General features: G+C 35.6%; 1 protein-coding gene across 1 annotated transcript; it reads left to right on the top strand.

The window, feature by feature from the left end:
• The first annotated feature begins 3,312 nt into the window (after positions 1-3,312).
• LOC121431360 (alpha-2,8-sialyltransferase 8B-like) lies at positions 3,313-5,654 on the top strand. The gene is made up of 3 exons (XM_041628903.1): positions 3,313-3,836; positions 4,441-4,550; positions 5,506-5,654. Exons 1-3 carry the CDS (start codon positions 3,313-3,315, stop codon positions 5,652-5,654), a joined length of 783 nt encoding a protein of 260 aa, XP_041484837.1.
• Positions 5,655-13,440: the final 7,786 nt, after the last annotated feature.

Genomic DNA, 13,440 nt, shown 5'->3' with positions numbered 1-13,440 from the left:
AATGCGACAAATATGTGTGATGTCACTTGTGAACAACTCTCCCTATTACTTTAGTATATTATATTTCACTTAAACGGCCTCTTTTATAATATCTATCAGTAGATTATGTATTCTTTTTATAGGAGGGCATGTAAAACAGATCTTTAAAGAATACATCATGGGTAAAAAGTTTGTATCACCACAAGAAAGAGCAAAAAGGGACATTTGGTGGTAGTTTATAGTTCATTAAATGGAAAGTTGTTCAAATGTGACATCACACATCTTTGTCGCATTGCCAACAGGAGGATCTCCATGGCATTAGTGATTGCAATATTCAAATGCTCGTAAATTTCTCATTATTTGTCCGATATTTCTCAAACTTTCGTTGATCTGTTTCTTTGATTTTTCTGTTTTCTCACAAGCTATCTTGTTCCAAAGGTTTCATTCTCCTTTAAATATAAATATTCTTAGTCCGGACTATCCCTTTAAAATGTCTCGTATAAGATATGCAATCATGCGAACTAAACACCTGGCACCAAAATCGAGTTAGCATTGTTTCATTAAAAGGGTATATTTAATACTCAATAAACACAATTATAAACTAGAAACGTTATAATTTTGCTGTTCACGAAATATAATATAGTATATTACATCCGGCTTGCAAACACTGAATGCATTATAGCTTACATACCGCGAAATAACATGGACTATCATTATTTTCCGTATATCATATACATGGAACGGAAATAAAATTACAGTTATATTCCATATTCTCCAGTTATTTTCGCGACTTAGTAGTCAAGTAGAATGGTGAAAGATTAATATTTTATAACGACATCAAATTGATATTTCCTATTGGTGCTTGAAAGTAAACTATATAATATGTTCTTGATTCTCCAGAATGCCATTTCATATCAGACGGAATCAAAATGACTCTAAGTCAGACGAAAGCGATCTCCTGCATACTTCGGCAACTGCTGTCAGGTAAAAAAATATGGAGCCTTGTTTGAACAAGATAACAAGGTATTTACCATTCAAAAGGCAATGCCCCCCACATGCACCCTAGAACGAATATTGGAGTTGATAATTTATCTATCGTTTATTTGGATGTTTGCCAGATTTTCTGGGAAGAAAAAAATGATTTATTTTTTTTCAAGGAGGGAGGGTGCTTTTTGGCAGTGACATAATGAGCAAAAAAATTGAATGTGCTAGACACTGCTCACGGCTCTGACCGTGCACAGCAATCTAAGGTAGATGCTAACTTACCGGTACTGTGACGATGGATGCCACTCATAGCTTTGGCGCGCCGCACAGTGGGCCAGAATGAACCCAAAGTGCGCCAAAACCCTTTATTCACACATTTGTACGATTAAATTTGGTAGATGAGAGTAATTTCACACGTAGAATTTAATAAAAGTATTTTCAAATATTGATGACGTCGTTAAAATACTGTTTTCGGATTGGCTGTTAACAAAGAAGAAATTACATGTTTCTAATTCTACAATAAGTTTCAAATTTTCAGAAACTAGTTTTAGAAAAATTTCAGCAATAATGAAGCATATTAGCAAACAGCAAACACACAAACAAGCAAACAAACCACAAAAGTCCCAAAAGTCTGTGCTCGGGGTACGAACAATTGGTCACATGAGTATCGCTTAAAGAGGGTGCCCTACCATGAATCAGGAATTTTAAAATTCAAAGTGAAATTGTAAAAAAATGCAAAGGAGTATTTTTATTCCCTTGGTACAATGATTAAACACACCTACATGAATTAAAATGGATTGATACCAGAAGTGGACAGTGAGATCTTTAAAATAATTATTCCAATGATAAATAATAGAGGCCGGGTCCTCTGTAGGTTAATCACAATAAGGCCTACGAGGCCTACCTATTTCACCAAGAACGACGTATACAAACTTATTCCGAATCAGAGTCTCTGCTATATCACCAACCATTATGTCTTTGGTGAGAGGATCTTTTAGCATACTTTGGCGGGGAGTTTGTTAAATGCGTCACCCGCAACGTTTGGCACGCGCATAATGGGACACTAACTTGGAACGATTTTTGTGAAAAATACGGCGAACATGTGGTTGGAAATTGCTCATATCTCCAGAAATGCACGTATATGCAGCTAAATTTGGTATCAGTGTAAAGCATGAACTATAAAAAAAGACCGTCATGGTATTTACAGCGCAGCAATCGGCAGCAATTTGTAAAAGAAATGATCATGAAAAAAAAATGCTAAAACACCCCATTGTCAAATGGTTTCATCCAAAAATACCACTGAAGGGATTATCATTTTATCTTGAAAATTTTCGATCACTTAAAACAATCATTCACCAAAAAATACCGTGAATTAGAAATAAATTAAGCAGTCCATTTTGTTGAAACAGTGAAATATCTAAAACGTGTCATCTCACTTGCGGGAGCCGTAAAGGGTCATTTTCCGGTAATATTGAATAAAATGGGCAACTAATAATCAATTTCATGGAGAAATATTGTATGGAGACATCCTACATTTTCTTATCTTTGCTTAGAACATGAAAAAACAAAATTTGTTTCATGATCAAAAACCAGTTTTGGCGCACTTTTGCTCTCTCCTGGCCCACTGTGCTCCGGTGCACCGCGGTGTAGCGGTGGATCCCCTACTAGGAAGATACGGTTCATCAGTCGGCGGATCGTGTTCCAACTTAGGTAGCTTCAAAACCAATTTCTCTTCGGCAGATATCGTTCTTACCATCGTTTCTCGCTCTGCATGCACACGGCACCCATTTACTTCGAATTATACAGGACCTACCATTCTTTATTTATATATTTGAATAGGAAAAGAAATAATAAGAAAATCAAACGACGGTAAACCGACTGAATGGTTCCGAGTAAAGAACGATACCTGCAGGCGGATACCGTAGCCGCCGGTGGAACCAAATCTGCCGCTACATCGGCAGGCATCATTGTAGTTGCTATCGCTAGATGCGAATTTTTTTTCCTTACCCTTGTTCTTAACCAAAACATATTTATATAATATGCATTTTCGAATTCAAGGATACATGTGTTACTTCGAATTTGAATGATGTATTTGTTTTTCATCATAAAAGACCACAAATAGCGTGGGAGACATTAATATTGTGCCCCACCTTGCAAAAAAAAAAATGGAGGGGGACGTGTCCCTCTGACCCCCTGGGATTTCCGCCCATGGTCACCCTTAATTTTCCGTAATTTTTCCGTAAAATATAATCATTTTGAAATATTTTTTACAGTAGCTATCGCAAATCTCTCCTTTTCGATAATTTCCACAGAAAACGAATTCATTCTGATTTATCGCTCTGTGAAGTGATGCAATTCCTACGGATAAACACATCGGAGCAAGTAAAGTCTAATGAATCCGAACCAAACAATACTCCAACCGGCCGATTAAAACGACCCCGAAAACATTCTGATTGTGTGACATGGCAAGAGAACTGCGCAATCGTCGGGAACTCGGGCATTCTATTGGGCAGCAAGTGTGGTGACGTCATCGATTCTGCGCAGTACGTCATTCGACTGAATTTGGCTGACGTTGGCGAGAGATTCCAACAGGACGTCGGCTCCAAGACTGACGTCATGACAATGAATCATCAGCAGATGTCATTGCTAACATCATGTATACCATCATCACGTGGAAGAAAACCATCCAAGAAATGTAATGATCTGATGAAAGGAATGAACATATTCAAGCAACATAACAGAACCCTTTGGTTCTTCAAAACGTGTTCTTTTATTGAGAAAATAAAGGAAGTGTTGGGTCTAATTCATGTGAAGAAGGGATGGGATTTTAGGTTCGCATACAGTCCAGGGTTCCCCATGGAAGCAGCGAAAAGGTAAGATCAAGAATGAGACCCGCGTCGGATTTTCATAATAATTTATTTTAGGCGTCTTTCAAGTTTTGCTCACAAATATTGTTAATTCAACATGTTCAAGGGAAAGCATGGGATCTTTATTTCTCAAAGTCGTTTGAATGATCTTCAAATTGCCACCTAAGAGGTTTAGGCTTACAAATCTTTCAAGTTATACTTTCACTGTATGTTCTATGGCTGGCTCACAGACAGAGCCTTGGGCGTCTAGTCTTCATTCTAGACCTGTTGTTGGTTTAAGTGTCAAATATGAGTCTGTACTTGCAGAATAGGTTGAAATCGCACATTTGATTTTTTTTTATGTTTGACGGGGGAGCTTCCTCAGTTAATGGCTAAGCTTTAAAAAGAAAATCTTGTCTTTTTGTCTTCCCTTTCTGCCCTTTACTTCGCCTTGTTACCCCCCCCCCCCACCATTTTAATCTCTCTTTTTTGCGTCTTCATCTGAAGGTATAGTGCTGAAAGTACGCACCCACTTTTCCCTAAAAGATACATCGCAGGCAGACATTACCCGTCATCAACCCCTTTTGCTGCTTTTTCTTTTTCTTATTTTTTTTAATCATGCCTATAACAGGTTACTTGGAGTGCGAATCCCATCATCTGGATTTGCTGCGTATGTCGCAGCCACCCAATTCTGCCGGGAAATCTCACTTTACGGGTTCTATCCGTTCAACCAGACAGGAGGCGAGTCAATCTTAAATCATTATTATGACAAACAACGTAGACCTGGCGCGAGGGTGGAGAAAGTCGGCCCATCTAAAAACGTACATGACATGCCGTTGGAATATAAACTTCTGACTGACTTGCATAAGCGAGGGGCAATACGTTTGCGAAACGATTGCAATTAGTCCAAAAATGTTTCTTGATGACTACCACAAAAACCATAAGAAGTCTCTACTATCCGCCCCTTAAGCACAAAAACCCCAAAAGAAACAAACACAGATATCAAAATACGAATGAATTTTAATTTTGATATCAGAATGTTAAAAGAAATACACCAAGGTTGGATTGTTATGTATACTTGGAGTTCCACAAGAATGTGCTTTCGTTCCCTCCTCTTTCTTCAACACACTGCTGATCTAAATATACGACGGGCAATTATGCTTTGAGCGACTGTAATATGACACTTACAATGATACTTTAAGTCTGTTCTCGGGTAGTGAATGACAAATTGAATTAAAATACTTGTTTTAGTTAACATTACTTAAATGTTATTTATAGTTTTCATCATCAAGATCTTCATTATCAAGGCCCATTTATTCAGGGTATATCTTATTCAAACAATCCTTTAATGCTATTTTCCCTGCAATGCCTGCATGGTCTTTTACCATGTGATTTTCTATGCTTCTCCTACAAATAGCAATCTATTATCAACCCATCCGAATCACCGCACTCATTAAACAAGTGGAACGTCTCTGGAAGTCTCGCCGCATTACGCGATTCAATATAGCAGCAGTGCTGGCTATGAAAACAAACGATTATTGAATAATTATTCACAAGAAACACCTTTCATAATTATGTTATTAAAACACTATATTCATTTACCCTAAATAACCTTTGATGTTGACCATGTGACCTAAGATTCATGCAAAACAATAAGAGGTACTTGATTACCCTTTCAACCTTGTTTTATGAACAGGATCCATCACCCGTTCAGTTATGATGGCTGTGGCGTGTGATACGTCGAACAATAAAACAAAACCCAAGAATCAGACCGAGTCCAGTGTGTTGATGTGTGCAGACAATTTGACTGGTTCAATCTGCAATTTTATGCAGAATAAACAATAAATGTATAAACCGAATTTACAACATGTCATATCATATTAAATAATGTCTACAGATTTTCAAAACAGGCAAATAATGTTGACTTGCATCACAACTTTAAATATTCCACAACCAAGAACGTCCTCGACATGCTTCAAGGTCATATCAAGTATAATTAGTATACTGTAAATGTCATGTATTGATTAATGTAACCTAAATTCACCCTTTATTGTAAAACAGCTTTCATAATCAATGAAATCAACTACGACTTTAAATGCGTTTCTGTTTACTTCTTTGGCCCGAATTCACAAAGGAGGTTTAAACCCCGAGGGGGTTTAAACCCCCTCCTAGGTTTTTTAGTCCATGGTTTAAACCCCCTCGGGGTTTAAACCTCTTTCGTGAAACGTAAATGAAAAACCCAGCTCGGGGTTTAAACCAGGAGGGGGTTTAAACCACCAAAAACCAGGAGCTAGGTTTTTCGTGAATTCGGGCCTTTATGTTTACATGGCATATGACAATTTAATGCATTCATCACGTGCCCGAAGGCGCCAAATTCAAGTTTCAAATTTCAGGTGGACCTCTGTTACACCCACAAATGTAATAACACTTTACCCACAAATGTAATAACGCCCACAAATGTAATAACACTTTACCCACAAATGTAATAACGCCCACAAATGTAATAACACTTTACCCACAAATGTAATAATGACTTTACCCACAAATGTTATAAATTTGAAGGGATTTTTGGCAAATCCGTTCTAAACTAAAATCCTATAGTAATGCGTTCATATAGCACAAAAGTCCAAAGTCTTTAATCCAAACCCGGTTGTTTAAAAAATGATAATATAAGTCCAAAGTCTTTTTTCCAGACCCGGTTGTTAAAAAAGTTATAATATAAATCCAAAGTCTTTATTCCAGACCCGGTTGTTTCAAAAATTATAATATAAGTCCAAAGTCTTTTTTCCAGACCCGGTTGTTTAAAAAGTGATAATATAAATCCAAAGTCTTTATTCCAGACCCGGTTGTTTCAAAAATTATAATATAAGTCCAAAGTCTTTTTTCCAGACCAGGTTGTGTCAAAAATTATAATATAAATCCAAAGTCTTTTTTCCAGACCCGGTTGTTTCAAAAATTATAATATAAATCCAAAGTCTTTATTCCAGACCCGGTTGTTTATAAAATTATAATACAAATCCAAAGTCTTTATTCCAGACCCGGTTGTTTAAAAAATAATAATACAAATCCAAAGTCTTTTTTCCAGACCCGGTTGTTTCAAAAATAATTATTACATTTGTGGGTAAAGTGCATTATTACATTTGTGGGTGAAATTATTACAATTGTGGGTAAAGTGTTATTACATTTGTGGGCGTTATTACATTTGTGGGTGCAACACCCCCCCCTAATTTTTTTGGCTTCCGCCGCCAATGACTTTGACACATTAATTTCATTACTTAAAACCATATTTCACCTGACACTCATTAAATGATAACATAGCTAATAAACATGAAGATAACAAAATAATAGTCACGCCATTGGGCTCGTATTACGAATTTAAACAAATAAACGGCAACTATGGAAAAGCAACACGCTTCCCATGACCAGACATAAAAGCAATACGCCCTCAATCGGATAAATTCACATCTATATCATCGATTTACAAGATGAAACAAAGAAAGTCATCACAACAAATTGAGAAATTACTAAAAACTTCATCCTGTACACGACAATTCTTCTTCTTATGTTGGTTTGAGTGGCGATTAGTCATATTTGACTATTGTCGCCATTGACTCTATATATAAAAGCTCACTTCTTATATTATTACCAATATAATGTATACATGAAATATTTTCTTGTGCATCCTTCTAATATGAAAAGGATATAAACAAATCTGCACCAAAAAAACACAAGCCGCTATCTTCAGCCCAGTTCCAACTAGTTGCGCTTGCCCTGCCCTTTCAAAGATGCATTCATACCGGTACATTGTGCCGATTTTTCGGACATAAAAAATGCCTATAGCTAGGTCACCCATGCATAGACGAGGGGGCGCTATGTGCTTACAGATGGGTTAAACATTAATAATTTGATTTTTTTTTTCTTTTAAACAACAAAGGCGAAAACACTTGTGGGCTTGGTTAGTTAAATGTGCAGAACATATTATATTGTGTATACATATTATATATATATTTTTTTTCACATAAGACTTATACAAGCATATCCTTTCATATTTCTTATAAACAATACAATATAATAATAGTACATCACTCCTTACTAAAACGTTTCGTCTTTGAAATGAAATGTAAAAATGCTTTTTGTATCCCTGGGTCATCTTTTTTTAAATACTCCATTATTTGTCCTGGCTGTGATTCATTCAATTCTGCAGGGAGCATTGATTGTTCAATGGCAATTCAACAATACCCCTAACATGGTCAAAGTTCATTTACCTTAAAGGACCTTCGACCATGGTCATGCACTCGCACAGGATGTAGAGAGATATTTGATTATTCTTATACCCAAGTTTCATTAACTAGATCCATAAACTTTTAAAGTTATGATGGCAATTCAACAACTACCCCAACATGACCAAAGTTCGTTGACCCTGAAAGACCGTTGACCTTGATCATGTGACCCGAAACTCAGGCAAGATGTTGAGTGATACACCATTACCCTTATGTCAAGTTTCATGAACTAGATCCATTATCTTTTAAAGTTATGACGAAATTTCATAAACTTAACCTTGGTTAAGATTTCGATGTTGATTCCCCCAACAGGGTCTAAGTCCATTGACCCTAAATGACCTTTGACCTTGGTCATTGTGACCTGAAACTCGGGCATGATATTTAGTAATTAATTAGGTCCATATACTTTTTCATTCATGATGACATTTCAAAAACTGAAGATTGGATTTCGTGTTGACAGCTGCGACGGCGCGCCGTCGCCGCTGTCATCGAAAAAGCGGCGCCTATACTCTCGCTCTGTTATACAGACGAGACAAAAAACGATTCTTCAATCTTTAAAACACCTACTAAAAGATACACAGATTCTTACCCAATTTATGAATTGTTAAATTAAAGGGGTACTCCAGGCTGAAAATGATGATCTCTGAATAAATGAAGTAAAATTCACCAAGCAATATGCTGATTTCATCAAAGATTTCACGAAGTTGTGTGCACATCATGAATATTCATTAGATGATATGATGACGCCATGTCCCTACTTTCCCTTTTCCTATGTTATTACATGAAATCATAATTATTTCATACATTTATGTATGACTTTCCCTTGTCATTAAGTTGCAGCAATGAACAACTATCTCCAACAGTATCAATCCAACCTTTGTAATTCTTGGAGGACAAAATATGAATAATCTGAATTTTATACAATAAAATGCAAAAAGAACAAGTGGGGATATGACATCAATTTACTCATTGGATATTCATGAACGCATGCATAAAACTGTTTCTCCAAAGTATTTGCAATTTTTTTTAAATATCACAACTTTTTCTTTCATCCGTTTGAATCACATTATTTTCAACCTGGAATACCCCTTTAATCAGTACGCAAATCAGACGGCTCACATTTTTTACAAAAAAACAAAAACATTCATACAATTTTGCTCCGTATCATCATAGCTTGATTTATTCTTATATAGATTATGTACAACTGTAAGAAATAAAATCCTTGCTCATCACAGTAAAAACAATTTGAACAAAATCCAATTTCAGTAGATAGCTTGTGTGATGCAGGATATGATATCTACAAACACATGTGCATGATGACATAGATGATCATAATAAATGGAGTACATAATGGAACAATTACATACATGTGCATAAATCAACATAATTATAACATATATTACACATGTTGGCATAAGAAGTAAAGAGCAATTGTTTACTGGCCACATGTTCAAATCATTCATACAGGGAAAATGTAGACTATAATGATAAGGGATAAATGCTTTCCTTTTTCTAGAGGCTCAAAGTTCAGTACATTGATAAAATTGTAGAATTGTTGATATTTGTTGTCGAATAAGGACTTGAGCGTTTCATAAAGCCATTTTTTGTCAAGTTATACAGGAATTTATGGATAACTTGTACCTGTTGTATTACATAAGATTTCTCTGGTCTGTCAAGCAGGACGGCTGAATTTTCGTAAAACCCTAGGCTTCGTAACATAAAGCTGCTCAGCGATTATTTGTTACTATTATTAAGGTGATATTTCTGATTGATCATATGAAATACTCAATGCTAACAATCGCAGAAATTAGCCCCACAACCAATCGGGAAGCTTTATGGTATTGGGCAGTGGTCAAATTTTTTTTATGATTAATAATAAACTTTGCTTATAGATGAATGTTAACAGGAACAACAAACCGATTTCAACTTTAACTGATGTGTATGAAACTAATGGATTCTTTGACTTTGAACCAAAGAGCAGGTCACCAGTCATGCTTGAAGATGTGTGTAACGTACAAACAGCAAAATGAACATTCCAGCACCCGACTTTCATGGGCCCATTTCCTTAAAAGGTACAAGTACAATACATTGTAGCTTTGCCATTAATGGTAATTGTCGAAGGCAAACTTACCAGGGTCTGGTAACACAGACGTCATCGATTAATCGTATGCTTCAATCTAACAAATGATTGTACATCGTAGTAAATGCAATCATATCCATTGATGAAAAGTGTTCTACGATCATTACTAAGCTTTGTGTTATGGGCCCCTGGTCCACATTTCATTAAGCTGTTCGTAAGTTATGAATGACTTTTTGCACAACTGTTGGTGACCGTCTTTTGCGCCAACTTAAATACTCAGTATCCCTATGCAGCAGACATAGCACCAAAGAACATGTTCAAGATGTTTGTATAGTCATGCACAATTTACAAACAGCGTGATGAAACATCCATCGGTATTAAATATATCAGTCTTTCGGTTCACATTTAAAGATCCAACATTAATCTATCAAAGGAATGTTAGTAATGATTAGAAGTAGTTCACTACCACTGTTACTGCTGATATGATAACACTAATACACTTTCAAGTAGAGAGAGATAGGGAAAAAGAAAGAGAAAAAATACATGTAGTTGTTAAAAGAAAGGTGGCCTTAGTTCTTGATTCTGCAAACAAAACAAAACACTTTTATCTCAACAAAATACAATGACTTATTTCATTCAAACCAATTCTCAAGTACATGTACCTCTTATTGCTCTACTGAGCATTACATTAATGTTAAAAACGAAGAATTTGTATGATTTTAAAGACCTAGACTGGAGCTAAAAGTGATATTGACAAAATAGAAACTCTGTAGGTTGCACAGCAAAAGAATGCATTAATATATTCACCACTTGCCAGCTAGCTTTGCTTAAGAAAACCCAAATTAACAGGTTTCGACTACGGGGCCTAATTTTGTATTTAACCGGCCTGAATTACGTGAAGTCATAATGTGTCAATAGGGTTTTCATTACAGAGGTTGGAATGCAGAAAAGATGGCTTTCTTGATTTTGAGATTAGGAAATCAAATTTCTTTTTCATTTGCAGAGAAAAATAGCACTGACATTTATTCAGTGCTCAAATGGATGGAACCTGCATCGTTTGACTTTTTTTCTTTGTTTAGCTTTTATTTGGCTTAAATTGCTGCGTCAGGAAAAACTGTTACACATAATCTGAGTGCAGATAGAGCTATGCCAAATAAGACAAAAATAAAAAAAAAACGCTGTGAAAACTACACAAAAGCTGTAAGTTTCATTGTTTTTAACAGATATTTATGATATCTCTATGGGACAGCAGTGGAAAAAGAAATATCAAATGTGTTATCTGAAAAGCAATCAAATCGCCCAGTGTTTCTGTGTACAAACCTATGAAATCACAATGCTTCTAACACAACATGGTGTCAAGATTTGATGCTGGTGAAAATCACAATTAATTAAGTCCATTTTCGAAGCCTGATAATTGGAGCTTTCCTGAAGCAAAATACTCAGCCGACAAGCAGTGAGAATGCATAAACCTTGCAATTGTTGTATTTTGTAGTTCTGAGGCTTTTGAAAGGTATATGATTTGTCAATTCCACTTTATGGTCCTGTCTGGGTCTTTAATGGCAGATAAAAGAATATAATTTTACTGAATATTTCATTATCATTATTACAATCTAACTAAACTATTATTATGTTTGCCATGTTACTGTTTATGCTATTTATAGAATATACTGAATTTATTTTTTATAATGGTGCAAGTGAAAAAGTATTATGAAAAAATACGACTTTAGGAAAAAGAAAAATTAATTACATCCCAAATTACCTAATTAAACCATCATTAATTCTCATATCAAATAAACCACTAGTAATTTTCTGTTTTTTGGTTTTCCTTCTCCAAGAAAAAAAACCCCTCCAGAATCAAATGTGCCCATACAGACATAAGCCTAATATCATGGTACCAAAAATTCACACAACTTTTGGACCAAATACACAAACACTGTGAGGCTAAAAAGTGAGGTTTATGACAATAACGAGGGGGGCGGGCACTCTCTGAATGTATCTCTCTTAAAACAGAGGTCCAAAATAATATTAAGGATCATAATATTCTATGAAATGATCTGTGCGACATTTCATACATACATGTAAGATTCCAAGGTTAAGCTCCTTTGACAGAGACCTTGGATGGCCTATTCCATTTAGTGATTAATCACAAATCTCTCTGTATTGTGAAGCAAAAGTCACATAGCAAACATAAATTTGTTCCCCCTCATGATTTCTGTCACAAAAAAAGTTACAAATTATGCTCCCCTTAATTTAGAAAATGCTCACTACAGAATGCATAGATAGATAATTAGTCATCAACATAATAATTTCTTCAATTGCAAAATATTAAGTTTACGAGAGTTACATTATATTACATGTATTTTGCAAATATACACAAAATCTAGAAAATGATTCATAATCTATTCCAGGCATATCAAACCAGTCCACTGACACAGGCCTACCTGCAAACAACAAATCATCACCTTAAAACCATAAAAATCTAAAAATGTTGATCGAAGCCCACAAAAAGCTGTATTGTGGCAATGTTAGAAACCTCTTACTGTCTGAAAAACTGTCTAGTAATTTCATGTTGAGAACGATTCCTAGGCAAAATGGCCACAACAACTCAGGGAGGGACAGCCAGGGCCGGTTGATTGTGACAACTGGAAAAAACTGATGGCAGACAGTGTAAATTGCATAGAAATAAAGTAAACATCACACAACATACATTCTTGAATTCCACACATCCATGCCACACCCTAGGTGAGAAGAGCAGAGGCCTGTCACACAAAGATTAGCACTGATCGTAGAACATTTTTCTTTGATTGATTGCACTTCAATGTGCAATCAATCGTCAAAATCAAGCGCACGATTAATCACTAAGCTTTGTGTTACGGGACCCAGGTCTCCCTTAGGACTTTCTGTAACTTTTTATCATCAATAAAACAGTGCGAAAAAAACAACAACAATGTAGTCCAATAGAGATTTGGTTTGCTCTGCCAAATTTAAAAGACGATTATGACCCATTAGATGCCTTATCAAAAGTCAGAACGTCTTTCGATTAGGAATCCTGAAAGCAGCCTTTTCTTGCTTTCACTCCACCATAGACAAAACAATACTATGAAAAGACATACATGTCTAGTGCCTTCATGATGGAATTCCTACTAAAAGACATAGCACAGACTTTGACCTTGTACCTCATTAAGAATAAGTGAAAAAAACAAGACTAAATTCTCCTTTCTCCTTATCATGTAAGATTCTACAACAACTCACCCCAAGATCATTATTAAAA

The sequence above is a fragment of the Lytechinus variegatus genome, chromosome 1 (genome assembly GCF_018143015.1).
Source record: "Lytechinus variegatus isolate NC3 chromosome 1, Lvar_3.0, whole genome shotgun sequence".
Classification (NCBI taxonomy): domain Eukaryota; kingdom Metazoa; phylum Echinodermata; class Echinoidea; order Temnopleuroida; family Toxopneustidae; genus Lytechinus; species Lytechinus variegatus.
Note: the sequence above shows the minus strand (reverse complement) of the source record. Positions and strands in the feature narration are given on the sequence as shown.

Excerpts from the sequence above, each read along its gene's own strand:
- LOC121431360 (XM_041628903.1), top strand. The coding sequence starts at position 3,313 with ATGCAATTCCTACGGATAAACACATCGGAGCAAGTAAAGTCTAATGAA. Across the intron at positions 3,837-4,440 it reads CCCATGGAAGCAGCGAAAAG|GTTACTTGGAGTGCGAATCC; the intron begins GTAAGATCAAGA and ends TGCCTATAACAG. Across the intron at positions 4,551-5,505 it reads TCCGTTCAACCAGACAGGAG|GATCCATCACCCGTTCAGTT; the intron begins GCGAGTCAATCT and ends TTTTATGAACAG.